Here is a 21,931-nt window from a genome sequence, read left to right on the forward strand (position 1 = left end):
TCTTCTTATGTACAGATGGTTTCTAGAATGGCGAATTTCTTGCAGCTGGATACTGAACAACCACCTCCACCAAAGCAGGACTTGGTATTTGATGACATTAATCAAGAGCGGTCTTCCCCTTTGAGTCTGGCTTTCATCCCTGCTTTAATGGACCTTATTAAGGAGTCTTGGTCTTTGCCTTCTTCATCTATGCAAGTTACTCATAGAATTGAAAATCATTATCACACACATGGCAGTGACACCGCTTTTCTCGTCAAACACCCTGCACCCAACTCAATCATCGTGCAGTCAAATCAATCCAGATCAGGAAGCAAGGTCAGGGTGACTCCCACTAACAGGGAGGGAAGAAAATTAGACGTTCTGGGAAGGAAACTCTACTCCTTTGCCACGTTCCTGTTAAGAGTAGCTAACAGGCAGCCATGGGAGCCTACCAAAGACAGCTTTGCACCAAGGTGCTCCCTGCTCTCCAGGCTGCCCCAGAAGATACTCGAACTGCTCTTCTCAATGCTTATTCAGAAGCAGTAACAGTGGCGAAACATCAAAGGTTAGCTTCCCACCATTTGGCTGACGTAGCTTCTAAATCCATGACATCAGCCAATGCATTGAGAAGACACACTTGGCTGAGACCCTCTCGTATTGAGGAGCTCCCATTCGATGCTGTGGGCTTATTCAACGAGAAAATGGATGAACTGATGGAAAACTTACATAAGATTAAGAAGACAGCCAAATCTTACACAATCCAACAACAGCCTAGATTCCAAAAATATCAGTGTTGTAAACAGTATGGTCATCAGCAATACCAACAGACGTCCAACCAATCTTACTGTCCTTACAAACCGTCAGTTCAAGGGAGATCCTCACAGACACCCTCTTCCACTGCTACTTTTCACTCACAGACGTCCATCCAACGATGTCAATCTTACTGTCCACCTGCAAAGAAAGGGAAGCAGTATCTTTGACTCTGTCACAATCAGCCCCTTCGTTTATCATCATCAATCCATGTTAGCTCCCTTCCTACACAACTGATCACTAATCACCAAGGACAATTGGCTTCTAAATATCATACAATTTGGCTACCTTCTAGAACTTTTAGAGCCTCCTCCTGCCAGCCACATCAAATTCACATCTTACACACCCGCTCTAGAAGAGGAGATATCATCATTACTCTAAAAGCATGCCATTCAATGTGTACCGTCTCAAGACATCTCAAACGGTTTCTACTCCCGCTGCTTTGCAGTACCAAAGAAAGATGGAGGCATCAGACCCATGTTAGACCTCCGGTTTCTAAACACCTACCTTCATACAAGGCATTTCCATATGGTCACCTTAGAATCCATCATTCACCTTCTACGTCAAGGAGACTGTTTCATGATAATAGACCTAAAAGATACTTACTTTCCTATATCCATTCACCCATGTCATTGAAAACACCTTCGTTTTTCTTCCTAGATATGCTTATCAATTCTGCGCCCTCCCCTTCAGTCTGTCCTCTGCACCTTGAACGTTCACAAAGTGTATGGCTCCGGTAGCAGCGTACCTTCGTCTGAACAATATTGCAGTCTTCCCGTATATAGATGATTGGTTGATCGTATCTGCTTCCTGTCAGAAAGCCATCCAAGACACTACGTTTGTCCTTCAGACTCTGAAAGATCTGGGCTTGACGGTAAACATGAAAAAATTGCATCTAGTTCCCATCTCAGGTTGTGGACTACATAGGGGTGCACCTAGATTCCAACAAGGCACATATCTTCCTTCCTCCTGAACAGGTTTGGAAATTACGTTGTGCCACCCATCAATTCCATCCGTTCGCTAGGGTCTCTGCTCTCCATACTCAACATTATCTTGGTCTGATGGCATCAACTACAGCTGCCCTTCCGCAGGCAAGACTAAAGAAGCGATCTCTGCAGTATCTGTCAGATTTTGATCCTCTGACAGATCTTTCAGCCAAGCGCCTTCGTGTCTCACCAGAACTGTCAAAGCAGTTAAAGTGGTGGAGGTTTGTCTCACATATTCTCATGGGCCGACCATTTTGTCCCCTGTAGCTCACAATCCAAGTGACAACAGATGCCAGTCCCACAGGGCGGGGAACCCACTGCGGACAGCACAAGATACACACATTGTGCTCCATGAGAGAAACATCTCCACATAAATCATCTAGAAATGTGGGCGCTTATCAAAGCTTTTCAGTTTTTTGTCCTCTGATACAAGGTTGTGATGTTCAAGTAGTCACAGACAGCACCACGACCATGTATTATATAAACAAGCCAAAAAGGAGGAACTGTTCCAGCCTTCTAATGAACCTAATCACACCATGTGTGTGACTTCATGGAGAGCCACTCAAAGAACCACATTTAGAGATAAGTAACCTGTTCTTCCAGGTTTGATGTCTCTTATGGCTGATTGACTATAACTTTTTCCTCTTAATTTAGTCGGTGTCTCATACACAGAATCTTGACTTATTTCCTGTGTCTTAATTACGCATCTTCCAAAATTGTCTAGCCTGAGATCCAGTGAACCTGTATGTAGGTAGAGCAGAATTGTGCACGAAAGTGGTGGTTTCCTTAGAGTTTCTGCAGACATTCAGTCACTTTATTCATGGAAATCTCTCACTACGTACACGTAATACTTTGTTTGACCACAGCTGTATTTGACTCTGTTTTTGTAAACTAGTGGATACATTTAACCATCAATTTATGCCTTTTTTTCTTGGTAGGAACTTCTAAAGAACCAATTCCAAGGTCCTAATCATACACAGTCTTACTCCTGGCCAGCAATAGCTCGTGGCTATGATTCAGTTATCATCTCTCCTGAAAAGGATCCACTTGTGTATCTTCTGCCAATTATTACATTCTTGCAGTCAAGAAGTTGCTACATATCTTTACCAGCTAGAAATGGCGTAAGTAAAATATTCAGTTCATATTAATAAAAGTTCTCATCAATTTCAGAAAACAAAACAAAACAGGATGTATTTAAGCAGTTAGTGTATGTGGCTTTCTTTCTCTGGTTGCTTTTTGAAGGTGGTTTTAGATATGCATCAAAGCAAAAATAAAGTATGCAGTTTATATACTGCCTCATAGCACTTAAAGTACTCTCTGGGCAGTTTAGTTATTTATGCAGGCTATGCATCCCCCTCCCCTGCCTGCTGGGTACTCCGTTTACTTACCTTGGAAGGATGGAAGGCTGAGTCAACCTTGAGCCAGCTACCTGAGCTTGTCGAGACTGAATCTGGATTATGAGCAGAGTCTTGACTGCAGTACTGCATTTTTAACCACTGGCTCTAGATAGAAGGAACATGCAGGATGTGACATTTTTGAGGTGCTAGAGTTTCAAAGTGTAGAACTGTTAGAGGCTATTGCTACACATCACAGCAGTCATCTTAGCTTCTGACAAAAAGATTAAATCCATTGTAACCATTGGTGCAGCTGCTTAAACAGTGGGAAAATAAGTGGATAACCCCTGTCAATTGCATGTTCAGGTGGTTACAAACACTAGTAGGAAACTTTTGAATAGTCAGTATTCAACACTAGATTAGCCTTCCAAATTAAGCAGTAACACAGTGGCTAAAAATGTGGAACTTACATGTTGTGAGGCTGATGATGTCGCTGGCTGTGATTTGTTTTTCCATAAATAGTATTATCTCTAAGGGATCTTGTGAAATAAAGTGCATCTTGGGGTATTAGATGAAGAAGGATAGCCAGTTTTGCAAGAGCGAACTGTCACTTGCAATATTAAAATCTCCCCTTCTTTCCTCCTGCAGCTCAGTCTTCCTTATAAGCTCTAAAGAATCCCCAAACTCTGTAGATCAGAGGGAATCTATTCTGTCAGTGGCTAGCATCCCCTTGGATAAGTCCACACTTCATATTGGCTAGCAATCTGGACTTGTTAAATATTCAAGGAACTGAAAGAACAGAAATGTGAAAGATGTTTCACAGATGTGTGGCTGTCTGTACCAGCGATGGTGAACCTATGGCACGTGTACCACAGCTGGCACGCAGAGCCCTTTCTGCAGGCATGCGAGCCATAAGTTGCTGGATCACTACTCTCTCCCCCCCCCGTACAGCCAAACCTGAGAAGGCGGCTGCAGCTGTGGTGCTGGCATTTTGACAGGTGCATCTGGAGCAGCTGGCACTGGCGGCGGATCCGGAGTGGGGTGTTGAGGCACATCCATGCGTGAGATCCCCCCTTCTGCCACCACTTCCGGTTCCGCCACTGCTGCAGCATGCTGCCTACTGGGTTCCCCCCCCCCCCCCAGTTTGGGCACATGAGCCCAAAAAGGTTCACCACCACTGGTTTATATTATAGGAACTTTTATTTTTTATATAAGCTTTAAATAACTTAATTGCCATTGGCCTGAACAATTTATGCAGTCTTATTTTGGAAGTTAGTCTCCTGGATTTATAAGCTTCTGACTCATTAAGCATTTCTAAATCAATATGATGTATTTTACTTGTGTGTAAATATAGCCAGTAGCTTTAATCCTGTGTCCTGGACAGAAGAAAGCAGAATGGGTGTTTCAATTCCTGGAAAATTACAGCTATTGTTCCAGGTCCCTTCACCCAGTACTACTCTTACTAGGAAAGAATAAGGAAGAAATCAAGAGTGTACGAATTCCAAGAGGATGTAAGTATAAACTTATCATTTACACTGAAAACATGAATAATAAATTTGTGGATAAATATGATTAAATTAATAAAATACTGTATAAATTATAGTCACAAGCATAAAATATAAAATCATAGTGGACAGTTTCCTTATTAAAACAATAAACTCTGACCATAACTAAGAAATTTTGACTAGATTTCATTACCACAAAGGCAAAATGCTGGAAATCTAAACTTGATTTAACTTGTTAATATTAAATTATGTACTGGGCTTCAAAGTCAGCTCATTATGCAATTCATTGCTTCTCTTACAATCTTCCTAATACAATCTTTTTCTTCCTTAATAACAACTGTTATTTGTTAAATACATGCCCAAAAAAGTTTCCCTGTGATTTGGAAGGTGGAATATCTGAGAAATATTTGACTTTACCTTGTTTTCTCTGTGAATGCACACAAATGGGTTAATTCTGTGCCTGCACAGGACTCCTCGGAACTTTCTAGAGCTTAAAACCATGCATTTGACAGGACGTTTCCCCTTATTGTGCATGCCCCGCTTGTCTGAAGAGCTCCTCAGTTCCTTTTTCCTGCTGCTGAGGTTAGACTCCTCTTGACACTGGAACTCTGTGTGTGTGTGTGTGTGTGTGTGTGTGTGTGTGTGTGTGTGTGTGTGTGTGTGTGTGTGTGTGTGTGTGTGTGTGTGTGTGTGTGTGTGTGTGTGTGTGTGTGTGTGTGTGTGTGTGTGTGTGTGTGTTGCTTTTTCTGCCTTTTGTGAGGCCACTTTAATTCTGTACAACTTCAAAAGGACGCTTGTTCTGAGTGATCTTTCACACTTCCTATTCTGTTTTTCCCACCATTTTATGGCATGCGCGGGTGCTTTCAAACGGTGCACCTCCTATGCAAACAAAATCCCCCTCTCAGATGGTCACGATTGGTGTCTTTTCTTCCTGGAATAACAACATCAAACACATTTCTGTCAGGAGTGCAAAGGACTCACTAAACCGGTGTGTAAACTTAGATTGCAATGCCTCAGATTCTTCCTTTGAGAGTTCTCTTTAAAACTGTCCACCAACAACCCTCCGGCTATGGATCCTACTTTGGTCTTGATTCCAAGCACAGACACCTGTAGTTCGGCTGAAGCCTTGGCATCAACACTGAAACCAGGTACGTCACGTTCCAAGGCATCAAACAAGCTTTTGAAATCGAAATCTTTGAAGTCAACCCCAAAGAGCCCATGACCTCTGCTCGAGACCTATCTTCTAAACAAAAGAGAAAGTCAGAAGAGCCTGCAGAAACTGCACACCAGAAGAAATCCAAACAACCATCTAAAACTAAACATCAGCCTGAGCCTACAGTTGTTACTGATTAACCTTCATCGCCCATTCTTGAGGAATCTTCCAAACATGCCACAGGCATCAACTTGACATCAGAAGATGGTAGGCCACACTTGCCTCCTTCAGACCAAATCTTGTCTCCAGCTTTAACTCATTCACTTGCTTATGGTCATGTTCAGGCTGATGCCTTTTCCAGCCCGGCCTCTACCCATTCTAGCCCTCCATCTACAAGACTGCTACAGCAATTAGCTGTCAGATTCAGCCTCCACCATACAGGATTCTCCTCCACCTTGAAAGCATCTTGCTAAGACGCACCATTTGTGCACTTGCTATCCGCATAGAGAAACCCATGGGGCCTACAAACTTATCCGACCCAACCCAGAATATTGAGATGGAGACTATAGAAGATCTCAGCGTCATCATGATTATTTGGACTTACATCAGGAACCTTTTCCTTACTACTCTTCACTACGCCTATACATACCCCTTGGCATCATCTTAACCATTGCCATCATGTCCTCGGTATCGATCCCACCCACATTCTTGAGAAACACGACCTGACTCGGTTTTGATACCGAAACCTTCCAAGCCGTCACTTTAGAGATCTCCTCTAGACCCTCTACCCAGACATCAGTTGGCATCAAAGTGACCTCGCTCTTCTGCATTGGACCCGGCACTCACAATGCACCCAAGTACCACTCTATCCCACGTTAGGTCTTCTTCAGTTCAAGTCACAACAACATACAGTACAAGTCACAACAACATATGGAGGACCACCTCCTACACCTCTCGACGCTGAGACAATTCCACCAACTCAGCATGCGTCTATGTCAAGTGCTGTTTGGCCTCCATGCCAATGTCTCGACATAGCTCTCCTACCCCGGGGTTCTCTTCTCACAGAGGCAGTTCAATAAGCGAAACGGCTTACCGATCATCGCAAAGCAATGTTTTCCCATTTAAAACATTGTTATGTGATCACAAAAACTCAATCGCTATGCGGATTCGTCGTTAAATGAATCGCTCATTAAGCGAGGCACCACTGTATTTGTAAAGCCTCATTGGACAGCCACTTTGCTTTCTTGCATTTCCTTTTCTTTGGGATGGTTTTTGTTGCTGCCTCCTGTACAATGTTACGAGCCTCTATCCAAAGTTCTTCAGGCACTCTGTCCACCAAATCAAGTTCCTTAAATCTGTTCTTCCACTGTGTATTCATAAGGGATTTGGTTTAGATTATACCTGAGTAGCCCAGTGGTTTTTTCTATTCTCTTCAGTTTAAGCTTGAATTTTGCTATGAGAAGCTGATGATCAGAGCCATAATTAGCTCCAGGTCTTGTTTTTGCTGACTGTATAGAACTTTTCTCCATCTTTGGCTGCAGAGAATATAATCAATCTGATTTTGGTATTGCCCATCTGGTGATTTCCATGTGTAGTGTTGCCTCTTGTGTTGTTGGACAAGAGTGTTTGTGATGACCAGCTTGTTCTCTTCACAAAACTTTATTAGCCTTTGCCCTGCTCGGTTTTGAACCCCAAGGCCAAACTTGCCTGTTGTTCCTTTTATCTCTTGACTCCCTACTTTAGCATTCCAATCCCCTAGAATGAAAATAACATCTTTCTTTGGTGTCAGTTCTAGAAGGTGTTGTAAATCTTCATAGAATTGGTCAGTTTCAGTCTCCTCAGCATTAGTGGTTGGTGCATAAACTTGGATTACTGTGATGTTGAAAGGTCTGCCTTGGATACATACTGAAATCATTCTATCATTTTTGAGATTATATCCAGTTACAGCTTTTCCCACTCTTGTTGACTATGAGGGCTACTCCATTCCTTCTATGGGCTTCTTGCCCACAATAGTAGATATAGTAATCATCTGAATTGAATTTGCCCATTCCTGTCTATTTTAGTTGACTGACGCCCAGGATGTCAATGTTTATTCTTGCCATCTCCTGTTTGACCACCTCCAGCTTACCAAAATTCATAGATCTTAGATTCCAGGTTCCTCTGCAGTAGTTTTCTTTGCAGCATCGGACTTTCCTTTCACTTCCAGGCACGTCCACAGCTGAGCGTACTTTCGGCTTTGACCCAACCACTTCATTAGCTCTGGAGCTACTTGTACTTGTCTTCCTCAGTAGCATGTTGGATGCCTTCCGACCTGAGGGGCTCATCTTCCAGCATCATATCTTTTAGCCTTTTGTTTCTGTTCATGGGGTTTTCTTGTCAAAGATACTGGAGTGGTTTGCCAATTCCTACTCCAGATGGATTGCATTTAGTTGGAACTCTCCACTATGACCTATCCGTCTTGGGTGTACCTGCACGGCATAGCCCATAGCTTCTCTGAATTACTCAAGCCCCTTTGCCACGACAAGGCAGCAATCCATGAAGGGGTATTCTTCATGGGGTAAAGAAGTAAACTTCCACAAATCAACCACATTGACAATTGCACCATGTTTAACAAATAGTTCAGCTACTTCATAGTGTCCATAAGAACAAGCATTGTGTGCAAAGGAACAAAACCATCTTTTCTTTTGCATGAACATCAGCACTGTTCTGTAGAAGGTATTCAACCACAGACAGACTATTGTATTCTGCAGCAAAGTGGTGTGGACTGAGGCCCTTCAATATCCCAACAATCCACACTCTGAACGGTACATAACCTTTTTACCATGTCCATATTTCCTGACTTTGCAGCTTCCACTGACTGTCGATCTTCTTCTGAATTGCCTAAAGGGACACTTTCTTGTAATAATTGCTGGATACTTTCATTTCCCATCTGAAAGTCAGTGAAACCCTGCAGTGATACAATTGTTGGATCACAGCCAGAGCTGAACAACAATCAGCAAGTCTGCAGATGGCCACAATGTGCTGCTCTGTGCATAGATGTTTGACCAAGGTTATTTGCTTCATGTTTCACAACTATTTCAATAAAATCATTGTGTGCTTTTTCCGTGCCACATGGAGAGGAGTTAGGAAATCTTTTGTCTTTTTATTAATGTTGGCTCCTTTTCTTAGAAGCAGTTCACAGACTTCCTTTCTTTTGGCATATGGAGATGCAGCAGTACAATGCAACACAGTTTCATGAGTCTGCAGATGTTTGAAGTTTACAATCTCAAGAGAAAGGTGTTTTTTCATATGAACAACGTCTGATTCCCTGGCAGCCTGTAGGAATGAGTGACCTTTGATGTCTTATGCCATTTGCTCTTTTAACTGAGGTGTTGGAGCGAAGTCAATTATACTTTCATTGTGGCAATTCAACAGTGTAGGATCAGCACCATAGGCTTAGCAAGAGAGAACATACTTCCACTCGATATTTAAAAGCAGCTTCATGCAGAGGAGTGAACCGCCACAAATCCATTGCATTTACATATGCACCATGCTTTACTATAAGTTTTGGTATTATTTCTGACGCAAACCCATTCGGCATCTGTAGTTTACTAAGGCATCTGCCACAGTTTCGGTCTCTATATTTCTTAGGGGTACTGCTTCAGGGTATCTAGCGGCATAATCTATAACAGATAGCATGAATCTATTTCCTCATCTAGTTGCTCTGGGTATGAGTCCCACTAGTTCCAGACCCAAACATTAGAAAGGGATTGAGATCACTGGCAATGGGAATAGTTTAGCTCTTGTCATTTCCAGTACCTTGTTCTTGGCAAGTGTCACAAAAGGGTGACTACTGGATCTTTTGTATCCCAAGAAGAACAATATTAAACACCAAAGGACCTCACAAGACACATTAATAAATGCAAAATGAATACACTTTATTACCTATTGATTACAATTCTAAATAAAGGGGTTTCATGCATTCAGCACATTCACACCACATATTCACCAAAGAGAGAAGAATTCTTTATTTGCATTGTTCAAGTTCGAAAGAATCTAGTTAGTTCCAAAAGCCTTTTGGTCTCAGTAGACAAATTATGGTTGCCAAGACCTTTTTATATTCTTTAAAGACAGGTTGCTAGCTGGGCATGTGCATTAGATGTTTCTTTGTTTCCCCCTAGATATATGGTCTTTATCACTTATTGTGAAGTATGGAATGCTTAATGTGTCTTCCATCACTTAGTGGAGAGGTGTGGAATATGCTTGCTCATGAGGTCCTCATACCAGGGTCTTCTCAATCCCCTTTGCTCTACCCCCTCAGTAGCAGATGTTTTCTGTCAACTTAGTCTTGACTACATAAACCATATTGCCCTACTAACATCTTTAAACCATACAGTATTACATTCTCCACTCTGTATATATATGTAGACTATGGGCAGGGTATAAATCTAAAAAATAAAATAAAAATAAATATATTTCAAATCAAAACTTCTAATATTAAATTCAGCAAAAGCCTTCCTAATTTAAAGTGATTACCATAATACACTATCTAATACAGTGGTGCCCCGCATGACGACAATAATCTGTTCCAGGAAAATCGCTGTTAAGCGAAATCGTCGTCATGCGAAAAACAATTCCCCATTGGAATGCGTTGAAACCCATTTAATGTATTCCAATGGGGAAGTTACCTCGTCGTCCAGTGAAGATTGCCCATATGGGAAGCCATTTTCTGAGCGCCGATCAACTGTTAAAATGGCTGCCCTGCAAAGCATGGGTCCGGAAAAGACAGGGCAGCCATTTTGTGGAGCTGGAAAAATCGTCGTTTTGCGAACAAACGGTTCACGAAACAAGGCCCTAATAGTCGTTGAACAAAAATCCCCCATAGGAAACATCGTTTTGCGATCGCTATAGCAATCGCAAAAAAGTCATCGTCATGTGATTTCATTGTTCTGCGGGGTCGTCATCATGCGGGGCACCACTGTATATAATCTTAATTACATAACTATGTTATAATACACATATGTTTACTTTTCACTCAGCAATGGACATTTCTAATTTGAAAGTTATATATACTTATCAACCACTTAAACAGAAGAGAATCCAGAATTGCTAACAGTATATTAACCTAGATTAATCTATATGTGTGTGTGTATCTTTCAATCAACAATTTCTATTATTATCTTCACCAAGAACATTTCTAGTTTAGAAATTATATATTCTTATCTGCCATCTGTACAAAAATGGGATCTCAAATTGCTTAAAATAATTTAACCTGAATTACTCTCTAACACCCTTTTACCAGTTTTGAAGTGCCATCTATAGAAACTCTTTAAACCATTTTCTCTTAGATTTACTGTTTTAATCCCACTGTAATTATCATTCCACCTTCAAAACCAGTCATATATATCTAAATTATAACCAGAATTTTGTACCCCTTCCAACCTCACTGCCTTCACATTTTCCTTCTTTAAGATCTCTTCTATCAAGTAAGTATACATTTTTGAGTAGTCTTCTCATTAATATAAATCCCCAACTCATCCACCTGGCCCTCCCTCTCATGCAGGCCCATTATTTTAGCCTCCTGTGGTCTTAATTCTAGAGTCTCTCTCTCTCTCTCTGCTTCCACTGCTCCAGTGGGCTGGGCTTCCATCTGCACATTCTCTCCCTCCACATATCGTGAAATTGTGACCTTAACTTCAAATATCTGGGCCTCTATGTGATCCTTAATTTGATTGACAATGTTCATTTGAATCTCCTGTATATAATTCTTGAAGGAATCTTCCATTGTAAATTTTGACGGGCTTGTACATTACAGAAGGGCCAACCTCTCTGCTTTCTGAATGTAGATTTCATGTAAAATAACGCTTTCTGCTACAGCGTAAAAGAGTTCTTTTGTTTTCTCCGAAGCCCACAAATTCCAGCTTTTTATTTATTTCTCCCCCCAAGTCAGAAGCCATAAAACAGTAAAACCATTAATCAATTCTCCCTAATGTCGAATAGGGCAGCCCATACTCAGACTCCCACTAACCTGACACATCCTGTTGTAAATCCAACTTCGTCCAAGAGCAGTTTAATTTATAATCCACCATTCGTAGTTCATAACTAGATCACTCAAGGAGGGTTCCTCAATCTCCTTAAACCTCTAATTTTATGATGTGATAATTATGCCATCCACGGAGGACAGGGGGATGAGAAAAAAAGATATCCGTCTGTGTCTTTAGCTTGTTTCTGTTTCTCAGATGTGACGCAGTAAATATTTACTGATGTTTCAGGAATACAAATGCTTTTATGCTGCGTTTAGTTTATTTTTCTCTCCTTTAAAGTTAGCCTCTTAAGATTGATTTGTACTTGCTAAAGCTGACTAGAAAGTCATTTACTCACTGTTCATGCAGTCAGGCATAAATCTTCTTTATACACCTCCCCTCCTGGCAGCTAACTCACCAGACATGGTGACTCCCAAGCCAGTTGCTTTATTTATTTGTTTGTTTGTTTGTTTGTTTATTTAACTAATTAACTTATATGCCACCCACTGTATCCAAAGGATAAAAGATAAAATGATTAAAATACAATTAAAATTGCGATCAGGACCCGCAGTTGATGTTATTTCAATTAAAGGCCTTCTGGAACAGGAAAGTTTTGACCTGGCGCCGAAATGTCATCAATGTCGACGCCAGACGAATTTCAGTTGGGAGGGCATTCCATAGTCTGGGGGCAGCTGCCGAAAAGGCCCTTCATCTACAAGCCATCCCTCTTACCTCCTTGAGAGATGGCTCTTTCAAAATGGCCCCCTGGCTAGATTTTAACTGCCGGCTCATATGGAAGGAGGGGGGGGAAGGAAACTCTCACGAAGACAGAGTTGCTGTCTGTATTCAGAGGTTTCCCAGCCCTACTTGCTGCAAGTCCACTCTCCTGTGGAAAACTTGTCCCCCCTTCACTTCTGGGGGGTCCGTTGACTCGGAGTTTACACAGGGATTCCCCTGTTCTCGCTGGCATCACTCCGCCTCCTTCCCTTGAACCTATGCCTTTGAGAGTGATGTTCTATTCCTACATATTCTCTTTAGGAATTATGTCTGGGTGACAGATAGTTACGTCAGAACAGGTGTCTCGGATATCTAAATAATTTTTGTTGTAAATAAAAATCATTTCCCCAGGGCTTTCAAATAAATCTTGATTGCACTTGATCAAAAAGCATTATGTCACTTTAGCCTCAGGAAGCTCTGGGCTCTCTGCCAAGTCTGTTCCCTTGGTAACAGTACTGCTGCTGGTAACTTCAGCTGCCGAAGGTTGAAGGAAAAATACTTTTTTAGGGTGATTAAAATTTCCATTTTTAGGCTAACTGAAATTTCGTTTTTTGGGATTTTCACATTGAACCCAAAAATGTCTCTCTTCCCCACAGGGAAAAAACATTTCTTATAGCCCTATGCTCAGAATAAAGGGATTTATTAACTTTTCTCTCAGAGCTATTTGGTTTCAGGGGACTTTGCTCTGGGAATAAGGGTTTCGCTTTAAAATGGCTTCCCTTAGCTTGAGCAAAACTGAGGTAATTTTTACTGGGTTTACTGTCGCCCCACACTTTTCTACCAAATTTTACCTCAGAAAATTGAGGATCTCTGATCCCACTAGTAGAATCAGCATATTCAGACGCCCGCAGCACATTTTTAGTATCCTTGTCCTTGACTAGATAACGTAACTCCCCTGGTAAAAATAAATAGAGTGGTCCTGATACGACCAGATAGGCGGGATATAAATAAAATAAAATAAAATTGGTCTACTCCAAACACTTTTTTCATTTGTTCTAAGGAAGTGATATGTTCCTGCTCTAACCGCCTATTAAAAAACTGAGTCAACCTTGCCCCAAGTTGATCAAAAGACTCCTCAGGGTTCTTTGTAACTGATCAGAATTTTTTTCTGAGGTGCTCTGAATTAATCCCAAATCTGGAATATACACATCTTTCTCTCAATATCTCTAGCTTGTTCAAAAGGCATCTGTGCATAGATCTCAGATAAACCTCCCCCTATCTGTGATCTTAAAATTATCATCCTTTCATCATCTTTAACCCGAAGTCCCAACAAGCTCTCTCAAAAGAAATCAGGAAAGATTCAGGACAATCTCCATTCCGATATTGAGGAAATTTCTTTGGGTCGATCTTAATTCCAATGTGATAAATTCCTCAAACACACTGGAATTATTATTTTGAGCAGCTAATTCCAATTTCTTCATCTCTATTTGGAATTGCATTTCTCTTTGCTTGGTTTCTAGCTCAAATTCCCTTTTCCTTTCTCTTTCTTTAATTTCTAGTTCCCTGAGTTTGTATTCTTGTTCTAATTTCCATTTTTCAATATCTTGGGGAACTTGGGGTATTTTCTTCCTCTGAGGCAGTTATTAGTGAGCCCTCAGTTTCTTCCTCACTTTGAATTTGAGGGTTCCCATTTCACTCAGCACCTTGGGGCTCAGCTTGTGCCTCCATAACCAACTTATTTCATTTGGGTGGCATAAACAACACAATTCCTTATTACTAGACTGGTTCTTTTTCCCTCACCAGAGCCAAAGGGACCTTTCTTTCAGTGGCTTTCCTTATAACTAGGTTTTCGAAGCAGCTCAGCTACTCCCAAGCTCGCAGCCCTTGCCACAATATTTCCCTGTCTGGGTGATCCTTGTCTCCAGACACAAGAACAACTTTCTGCTTAGCTTTTCTTTACTTTTAGCTTTTATTATCACCTCAGATCTATCCTGATTTAGGCTTTTACCCCATCTGCTACCACTCTTTTCCCTCAGAGCTCCAGATTTTGAGCTTAACCACTTGGTCTTGTAAATCCTAGTGTAAATGGTTTCTCTTGAGTAGGTATTTTCCCTATCTTAGGATTCTCCAGATCTGGGTTCAGAAGCCCCGCAACTAAGTCTTCCACAAGACTCTTAATGGGTAACCTTACCACAGATTCTAACCCCTCCTAGCTAGGAGTACCTTCAAACTCAAGCCCATTCAATTTTTTACTAGATTGTTTCATATCCCACTGCTGTGCCACCAATTTGTCATGTTCCCGCCTGTCCCTTGGTTGTTTGACTAATCAAAGGACACAAGCTAAGTGTTGTGTCGCTGCCACCAGTTGATTACATCAACATTATGTATTATTAATAATAGAGGTCCAGGCAATGTGTCATTTTAAATAGAACCAAACAGATGTTGTTTATTGTTACAGGTCATGAAGGTACAATCAGTGTCTTAAACTCTTAACCAAGCATTCCACTTCATCCACCCTCAAACATCAGCTCCCTCTCTGTCCACCCCAAACTTCCAAAACTACAATCTCTAAATCCTTCAAAACTCCCTTCTCTACTCCTCCTCCTGCAGAGAATCTTATACCTCGTGACTCCGCCTCTCCAGCACTCTCATCAGTCCATGCAGATAGCATATGAATATTCATGAACTGGGTGGACGCCACACCAACAATAACAAAATGGTATCGAAGAAGAAACACAATCACAAAGTCAGTCCAAAAACTCACTCACACTGACACTGATTGACTCCAACTCTTTCCCACACAGCTTCTGACTGCACAGTAGCAAAAATGTCATGCGCTGTCTCTCAGCCACTCAGCATCATTCACTTGCATGTTCTCTCCATGTGCAGAAATATCAAACAGTTATTTGCTATCAGTTATTTTCATAACCAACTGTTTTAATGGAGATGATAGCTTATAAAAGCCAGGTTTTGACACAAACAAGCAAGGGAAATTAATATTTTGTTCTGTTTCCCTTCCTTCCTTCCTTCCTTCCTTCCTTCCTTCCTTCCTTCCTTCCTTCCTTCCTTCCTTCCTTCCTTCCTTCCTTCCTTTTTTAACTGCAAAAGACCATAACATTCCTTCAGGCCTTCACAAATCCTCTGTGAGGACATTGCAGGCCCCCAGGGCTCCACAAACCATAAGTTAAAAACCTACGTTTTAGATGATAATGTGTTTTAATATGGATTTTGAATTTCTACTCCCTCTGGTAGTTCTGGGAACATAGAAGGTTTCCATCTAGCTCCATATTCTTTATGGGGACTATCAGGAATATTCTAGGATTTCAAATATGGTGGTGCCTTGACTTACGAACATCCTGACATACAACCATTTCAAGTTGCAACCAGCTCCGTCCTCAAAATTTTGCTTTGACTTGTGGCACGAGCTTTCAGTTACAAATAGAAAAAGGCAGGGGAAAGGCGGGGAATTCAAATTAAAGGGCTAACCATTGGTTGGCGAAGAGCATCTTTGTAGCTCTTTCGCCCTAACGGTTAGTGTGCGCGCGTTTGCAGAGAGGCTTCGGACTGCCTGGATGATTACATTTACAGGGTTTTGCAGGGTGGGTTTGGGCTGGGGGGGGTTATCTTTCTATGCTGTCATTTTTTGGTTTTTTTGGTGTGTGTGTTTTCCCAGCCCCATGGTGTTCCAATGTTTTTGAATAAAATTTAAACCAACATTAAACACCTAATTCCAGAGAAGAGCATGTGGTATCAAAATGCTCTCTCCAGTAAAAGTGAATAGATAAGATACTATTTTTAGAAGGTAGAAAGGAAAAGAATATGTGAGGGCCAGTTGAATCCTGTCAGGCCAGTCTGTTCTCCGTCTGACTCTTGTAGAGAGGCTAATATTCATTTTGTGCTTCCCTGATAAGTAGATTGTGCGTGTGTGCGTGCATATCTTCATCACAGAATTTGATATCTCCTGTCATGCAGATAGCTTCTTTCATGGGATCAGTCTTTTTCCTGTACAAAATGAAGATAACTTTTTCATTAGCAGATGAAGGAAGGAGATGATAACATGATAAACACAGTAAGATCCCAAAATGAATTTTGAAAATAGAGAATTTTTTTCATTTTGCCCATCCCACAGGTGTGTTTAATTGGTCAGATTACATGGTTGAATTTTAAATGACAGTTTACAACATCTGTCTTCTGATTTTGTAGGTGAAATAATTGTAACAACTCCACACAGCCTTCTGCGGCTGCTTGAATACCAGTGCTTATTGTTCCTTAGGCTCTGTCATCTTGTGCTTGATGAGGCTGATGTGCTTTTCTCTGAGGACAGTGATCAAGTAAGTGTGGCTTTTGATCTTGTGATAGAAATACCTGTGCTACTGCACACCAGAGACCTACATCCAGTTTGATGATAGTGTAGTTAAAATCCTCCCCTACCATAGTTGCACTGAATCACACTGGCGTACAAATGGTTCTGTAACTACATGGAAAGACAAAACACATTGACCACCCCACTAACACTATCTGAAAATGCAGTCACCAGTATAACAGACCTTGCAGTAGGCCTGATTAATTTCAATGCAACAACTGTCCCTGCATTTTTCCTTATTTCTAACAATAATCTTACGTATCACCACAATACAAAAAAGAGGCTGAGGCCCTGGAAGGGGTGTAGAGAAGAGCAACAGAGATGATAAGGGGACTGGAGGCTAAATCCTATGAAGAACAACTAAAAGAACTAGGTATGTTTAGCTTAACGAAGAGAAGACTGAGAGGAGACATGATAGCAATCTTCCAATATCTGAAGGGTTGCCACAGGGAAGAGGGCATCGATCTATTCTCCATTGTGCCTGAGGGTAGGACAAGAACCAGTGAGTGGAAACTTGTCAGAGGGAGATCCAGCCTGGAAATGAAGAATTTCCTTTTTTTTTTTTAAATAATTTTTTAATTTTATTTTCAAAACTATTGGGTAATGGGGAAGGAATACAAAAGGCATTTCTCCAAATGAAGAAATGCCTTCTCCAAATGAAGAATTTCCTGACAGAACCATGAATAGCTTGCTTCTCAATGTTGTGGGTGCCCCATTGCTGGAGGTTTTCAAGAAAATATTCGACAGCCATCTGTCCAGGATGGTATGAGGTCTGGGATGGTATGAGGTCTGCTGCCTTGGGCAGGGGGTTGGACTAGAAGACCTCCAAGGTCCATTCCAACCCTATGACGATTCTATGATTCTAATATTGCTTTCCTAAGAAATTATGCAGATTATTTCCTCTTTTATAGATATTTAAAATTTTGGAATGTTACAAAACAAATTTGAGTGTTGAAGGTAAAGAGTCTGCACCACAACAGATTGTTGCTGTTGGAACACATTGGAACAAAAATATAGATTATTTAATGGAAGAGTTCATGAATGATCCATATGTAGTGATTACTTCCTTGCAAGAAGCTGCCATATATGGCAAGGTACAACAGGTAAAAAGTGATTGGGTTTTTTTCTATATAGCTCTTAGATTGTAGTTTTGTTTTGTTTTTGTTTTTACACACAATGGAATATGAAACTGAATATACTACAGTGAAATTTGTGTGGATAATAATTGAAATATGAGCATTTGCATAGGGGAGTGAGACAGAAAGAATGCATAACTGCCAAATTTACGGGATTTTGCAGACACAAAAAGTATGAGCACTGTAACTTAAAACTCCTGTGAGTCTTGGAAGTTGGAATCCTGTTGTCAATCCTTTTATTTAAAAAAACAGCCATTTTTAAATAACTGTAAATGGCATCAGAAATGGCTTGCAAAACAGTTCTTACTGGTTTACCTGTGACAAATAAATTGTTGATCAAGTAACATTTCAGTAGAAGAAAAACATGTTTTGATGTGCACAGAATTTCTTCAACATATTATTTGGAACAAAGATTCTTTATGAAAGAATTCTGAACATCTCTAAAGTTCATGACTGTTTGCCAAGACAACTGAACCTGGAATCCTGTCTGTTGTAAAAGTAATATTTAAATAGAGTTACACCTGTTTAAAAATCCTGATAAAATGTAATTCAGAAGGAGAAATGCAATAATGTCTGAAAACCTGTCCAAGCGACTACACTGGGTAACGTAGAATCGTAGATGATTTCATCAGCAGTGCAGCTTTTCAGAAATCAAACCATAGATAGAATTATGGTGATGTCATCAGTAATAAATGGCAAAATTAAATTACATGAAGATGATTTCAGACAGTATTTGGCTTTTAAAGTTTAAAAATTAATTAATCTATGATCTGACCATCTCAAACTCCATGTGATTCTAGGTAGTACAGCTCTGCCTTGAATGCAACCGCATGTCTGCTTTACTTCAGATTCTGGATTTTACACCTATGGATGCTCAAAAGACATTGATTTTCACTAGGAGTGTGGAAGAAATGGAAGTGGTTCACAAGGTATTTTTTTACCTAAACAGTCAGATTTCCAAGTTAATGTTATTGTCAGATATGTTTTATACTGTAACTGGATGGCTTTCCTTTTGGTCACTGACTGGATTTTTGAGAAATCTGGATTTTTTTTGGGGGGGGGAGTATGATATTGCCCCTTCTGTATCCTTTCCAGTTCATGGGTAAGTACATTCTGAGAATGTAATGGAAAGATGAAGGAGTGCCGTATGTGCATGAAAACACAGAACAAAATAGTGCTTTTACTGGAATTGGTTGAGACCTTATTAAGGAACAATATCTCAGCACAGCAACAAAAAAAATGCTACCATCATAGTGAAAAATAATTGCAGCTGCTCACTATGGCCTGAGCAGTAATCACCTTTGATATTATACAGCCTCCTTGTTTGTGCAATAAAACATTGTTCATTATGTGAGCAGCAAAAATATCAGACCTCTCGTGCTGCAGTCAGTTGCATGAGCAAAAGGATCCTGGCCATTGTCTATATGAGTTCATTACTTAGCTTTCCTCTTTCTTTCTATCCACTTCAGCTAGAAACTCTTTTAAAGCAAGAAGGCAAATATTTAGATAAAAACATCTTTGTAACTGAGCAGAAGGAGGCTCAACTTTTATGACTGATGTCCTCTAGAATCAGAGGCTCCTCACAAGTGGGATGTGATGCAGATTTTTTTCCAGCAAAGTGGAAATTGGCCACACACTTCTCACCTGAAAAGGACATGGTCTGTTTTTGGAATATATCCACAGCTGGCATAGCTCCTCATTCTGTTGCAAAGTAGGTGAATTTCACATCTGGTCTTGAAGGTCAAGATAATGACACTTGAGATGAATTGAGACATACAAGAAACCCAAATATTTTGTGAGTGAGGCAGGGGAAGTTTTTGCCACCACTGTAAGGTGCATGTGGCATTAATTCCACATCAGTGAATTTCTTATGACAGTGGTGCCTCACAAGATGATTGCCTTGGGGGACAAAAAACCCGCAAGACGATTGTTTTGCGATCCCTATGGTGCCTTGCAAGACATTTTTTTCTATGGCCGTGCTTCGCAGGACCTCCCCCTGAGACCGATGCTTCGTAAGACAAATAAATTTCATCTTGCGAGGTTCCCATAGGTGCGAGGCACCACTGTACTTATGTCTCAAAAATCAAGTATGTGTTGATACAAATTAGGCTATCGGAGTTATGGAACTCTTTAGATTAAACTGTAGATTAAATTAATCACTTTGGAAATGCAGGAGAGGTCATGAGTAAGGTTTTCCTGGAAATAGTATTTTCCAATGGGATAAACAGGTTTAATTTTTTAAAACTGTCTCTTTGAATGCCTGTAACTGCAGCTATTTTTAATTCATATTCAAAATGATGTATGATTCTTTTTTTCATAATCAGGCAGTAGAGAGCTCTTCAATATTTTGTTTGAAAATGAACTCAGAAATTGGATTTGATTTCAGTAATGTTGTAGATCAGTGGAACAAACAATTTAATTCTGGCACAAATGTAGTCTTAGGTAAGTATATTTTTTTACTTGAGTAGGTTTATAGGTTTATTCTGGGCCCTTTGGCAGTGACTGATAGTCTCCCTGAAAGCAATTTAATTGTCTAATTTACACCACATTGTCCAGTTCAAGATTAAAGCCAATATAACATCACACTGATTATGATCAAGTTAAATAATATAGTGGTACCTCGCATTACGACGTTAATTCGTTCCAGCGAAATCACTAGAATGAAAACGTCGTAAAGCGAAAATTAAAAAGCCATTGAAACTCATTAAAACCTGGTTAATGTGTTCCAGTCGGCTAAGAACTCACCGTCCAAGCGAAGATCCTCCATAGGGGTGGCCATTTTCGGGTGCCTGTGCAGTGAAAAATGGCTCCTAAACGCAGCGGGGAGCCATTTTGAGCACCCGGCGGCTATTTTGAAAACCCGACAATTGGCTGTTTTGATTGTTGGGAAGCAAAAATTGGTTCCCGAAACAGGGAACCAATCATCGCACAGTGAAATTCCCCCATTCAAAACATCTTTTTCCGATCGCGAAAACCTCGTTTTAATGCGGATTCGTCGTTAAAAGGAGCACCCGTCTTGCGAGGCACCACTGTAGTTTGTAGTAGTAGTAGCTCTGGTCCATGGGGTCACAAAAAGTCGGACACTATTTAATGACTAAACAACAACAAGTAGTAGTATCTTGGTAACAGGCAGGATTAATTTGTTAACAGAAATTTGGAAAAGCATTTCCCTGTTGTTGTTTTTTAATAAATTGTATTTCTTTTGATGGCTTCTATGGTTATGTTATATGAATATGACTTGTTATATTAGTACATTTTTTATTATTTAAGTATTTATTATACTTACAGGGTAGGGAATACAAAATGCAGTGGGGAATAGGGAATAGGGGGAAAAAAGGTTAGGGGGATAGGAGAACACAGAGTATACCATCATCCAATCAATTTATATTACAATAACAGATCAGCTTTTTGCTTTTTCACAGTTTGATTACCCTACTGCTTTCATCTTATCATTTAATTTTAGTTTAATTCTATGTTTTGTTTGTTTGTTCAGTCGTTTAGTCGTGTCCGACTCTTCGTCTATGTTACTCCAACACTATCTGGTAACTGCAGCCATTTATACAATACATCCCATCGTTCAGTTTCCTTTTGAATTGAACAATCTTTCAGCCCATCTGACAGAATAACCATTTTTGTCACTTCCCATATTTTCACAATAAGATTCTTTTGTTTCAGTGTTTCTTTCTTGAGATTTTTAACATAATGCTTTTTAATTTTGGAAGCTGCATAGGTCACTGGATAACTCTCTATCCCATCTATGTTACCTGGTGTCATGCCCAATAGAGACAGTTCTAAAGTTTGTGCAGCTTCATTTAAGTTTTGTTTGGCATCTAATATCCCCTCTTTTGTCACTTTCATAAGAGCTTATATTTTGCTAAGACCTTCATGTACTTGCTGAAACCCTGTTATTATTATCTTTTGCATAGTAATCTGCCATTTCTTTTCT

General features: G+C 40.3%; 1 protein-coding gene and 1 pseudogene across 2 annotated transcripts in view; one reads left to right on the plus strand and one right to left on the minus strand.

Moving 5' to 3' along the window:
- TDRD12 (tudor domain containing 12) overlaps window positions 1-21,931 on the plus strand; it is a 149,179-nt gene that overhangs the window by 72,187 nt on the left and 55,061 nt on the right. For both annotated transcript variants that reach the window (XR_013538552.1, XM_078380351.1), the window contains exons 14-19: window positions 2,714-2,896; window positions 4,464-4,620; window positions 16,690-16,817; window positions 17,761-17,952; window positions 18,786-18,914; window positions 20,310-20,427. Coding sequence is in view for 1 of the 2 variants with exons in the window: in XM_078380351.1 (XP_078236477.1) it covers window positions 2,714-2,896; window positions 4,464-4,620; window positions 16,690-16,817; window positions 17,761-17,952; window positions 18,786-18,914; window positions 20,310-20,427 (907 nt within the window). In the remaining variant the exon portion in view is untranslated. The remainder of the gene's footprint in view (window positions 1-2,713; window positions 2,897-4,463; window positions 4,621-16,689; window positions 16,818-17,760; window positions 17,953-18,785; window positions 18,915-20,309; window positions 20,428-21,931) is intronic.
- Window positions 8,226-9,347, minus strand: LOC144584381 (poly [ADP-ribose] polymerase tankyrase-2 pseudogene; annotated as a pseudogene).

This window comes from Pogona vitticeps, chromosome 10 (assembly GCF_051106095.1).
Source record: "Pogona vitticeps strain Pit_001003342236 chromosome 10, PviZW2.1, whole genome shotgun sequence".
Classification (NCBI taxonomy): Eukaryota; Metazoa; Chordata; class Lepidosauria; order Squamata; family Agamidae; genus Pogona; species Pogona vitticeps.